General features: G+C 37.4%; 1 protein-coding gene across 1 annotated transcript in view; it reads left to right on the top strand.

Annotated features, from left to right (window-relative positions):
- The window catches only part of LOC119588603 (proton channel OtopLc-like), a gene marked incomplete at its 5' end in the record, with an annotated part of 21,868 nt that overhangs the window by 13,669 nt on the left and 6,358 nt on the right, over positions 1-1,841 (top strand). The window contains 2 exon segments of the mRNA XM_037937245.1: positions 894-1,053; positions 1,309-1,469. Of these exon segments, the coding sequence (XP_037793173.1) occupies positions 894-1,053; positions 1,309-1,469 (321 nt within the window).

Below are 1,841 nucleotides of genomic sequence, written 5' to 3'. Positions count from 1 at the left end.
ATTCTTTTTGTGTAAAGTTAAATATATACCTTGTGTAAAAAGAATGACAGTGCATATGTTCATCTTTATATTTCTTTAGCTGCCAGTTTACTCCTTTACATGTATATTTGTTGGGTTTTAGTTTTTTGACACAAGGCCTTAAACGTAGGACTAGGAGCAGATTTTTTTTTCTAGATTTCTAACATGTAATATGAGGTTATTTTACTTTAGATAAGATAACATGGGGATACTATTCTTAGCAAAGGTAAGGACTTTTCCTCTCCCTTTTTTCTTTCTCTCTCCTATAGAGTAGGTAGTCTAGACAATAGAATGAAATGTTATGAAGAATGCCATAGGTTGACATGATGCATATTACCTTTCTCACTCTTTTTTATGCCATATGAAAAATGAGAGGAGTGAGAGTATGCATCTTGACACTGACCCCCATATCTCAAGATATTTTTATTTCCAATGTTAAAACTGTACCTGTTTCAAGGGTTGGGAGAGGGTCAAAGAATACAGGGAACATAGATATTTTCATTATTAATTTATTTTTAATCCATTGATAAAACTGGAGTGTGTCCTGAAAATTTGCTTTAAGAAAACATTCTTTGAAAAATGTACAGGGTGTAGCTGGATCCTTTCATATTTGTGATCATTGTATCTTCAGTGTTATATGACTGTGTAAAGAATAACTTTGATGTTAAAGGAGCTTTTATTCTGGTGTTAAGCACACAAGTTTTTCATTTGTACATCTTATGTACATCATACTCATTCAGTATTTTACCATAACCTTGTGTGCAATATTATGTATGCCAAATTCTTAATCTAAAGGGCTCAGGTGTCCCAAGTGAGCTCATGATTAAGCAAGCTGTCATATGGCATCCCCCCAGTTTTATTCCAACCCTCCCCAGGGGGTGCTGCAGAAGGTGCGGCAGCCTGAAGGTGTACCAGATGGTTCGCCAACACAGGAGAAGCTCACCTCTTCATCAAGCTGCAGCAAGCCACGCAAGCACAAGACCTCTGACAACGAGCACAGCCATGGATCTTTCTTCCTCAGGATTGGTGCCATTGGTATGTGACCCTTTTCCTTTTTTTCTGTTTTTACATTACATCCTTGGTAATCAGAACAACATTAGATAACTGTTGCTAAATAACCTAAGCATATTCTGAAATTCTTTTTGTGTCAAAAATTGTATGCATATTAAAAAACTTTTAACATGCATAAAAGTACTGGCTGTTGTTTAAATTCCAAAGATGTACACCATTACCATGTCTCATTTCAAGCTGTTTCAGAATGCATGTTGATTACTTGATCTCATTTTGCAGCCTTTGGTCTTGGCACTATGATCTACAATGGACTGGAGTTTGGTGTGTTCTTTGAGATCCCCACTTCATCCCCATGCTACCAGATCTTGCGAAGGGTGAACCCACTGCTGCAGCTGGTGTTCACTTTCATGCAGATGTATTTTGTCTTCATGAATGCCAGGGTAAGCCTTGCTCAAAGTTAATGATATACTAAAATATTTGAGTAATGTGAACTAGTGATATTTATAGGTTAGATGTGATCCAGAGTCTTTTCTTGTATTTACTGCAGGGTAAAGGAAGTTATATAGTTGAAGTTGTTTTTCTTTGGATAGAGAAATGTGTATGGCAAGGGTTAACCCATTCATGGTGGGATGACATCCTGTCACGTCATAGTAGACCACCCAACACACCAGGATGATATCTTTGCGCCATGTGCAGTCTGCACTAAGTTGTGCATGTCAAATAGTTTTGCACTTGTTTGGCTGTAGCTGTATTTGTTGAGGTGACATAGCACTGCAAAAGTAGGTTTAAGGCCTCTTTTCAGCCTTGTCATT

This window comes from Penaeus monodon, chromosome 24 (assembly GCF_015228065.2).
Source record: "Penaeus monodon isolate SGIC_2016 chromosome 24, NSTDA_Pmon_1, whole genome shotgun sequence".
Classification (NCBI taxonomy): domain Eukaryota; kingdom Metazoa; phylum Arthropoda; class Malacostraca; order Decapoda; family Penaeidae; genus Penaeus; species Penaeus monodon.
Note: the sequence above shows the minus strand (reverse complement) of the source record. Positions and strands in the feature narration are given on the sequence as shown.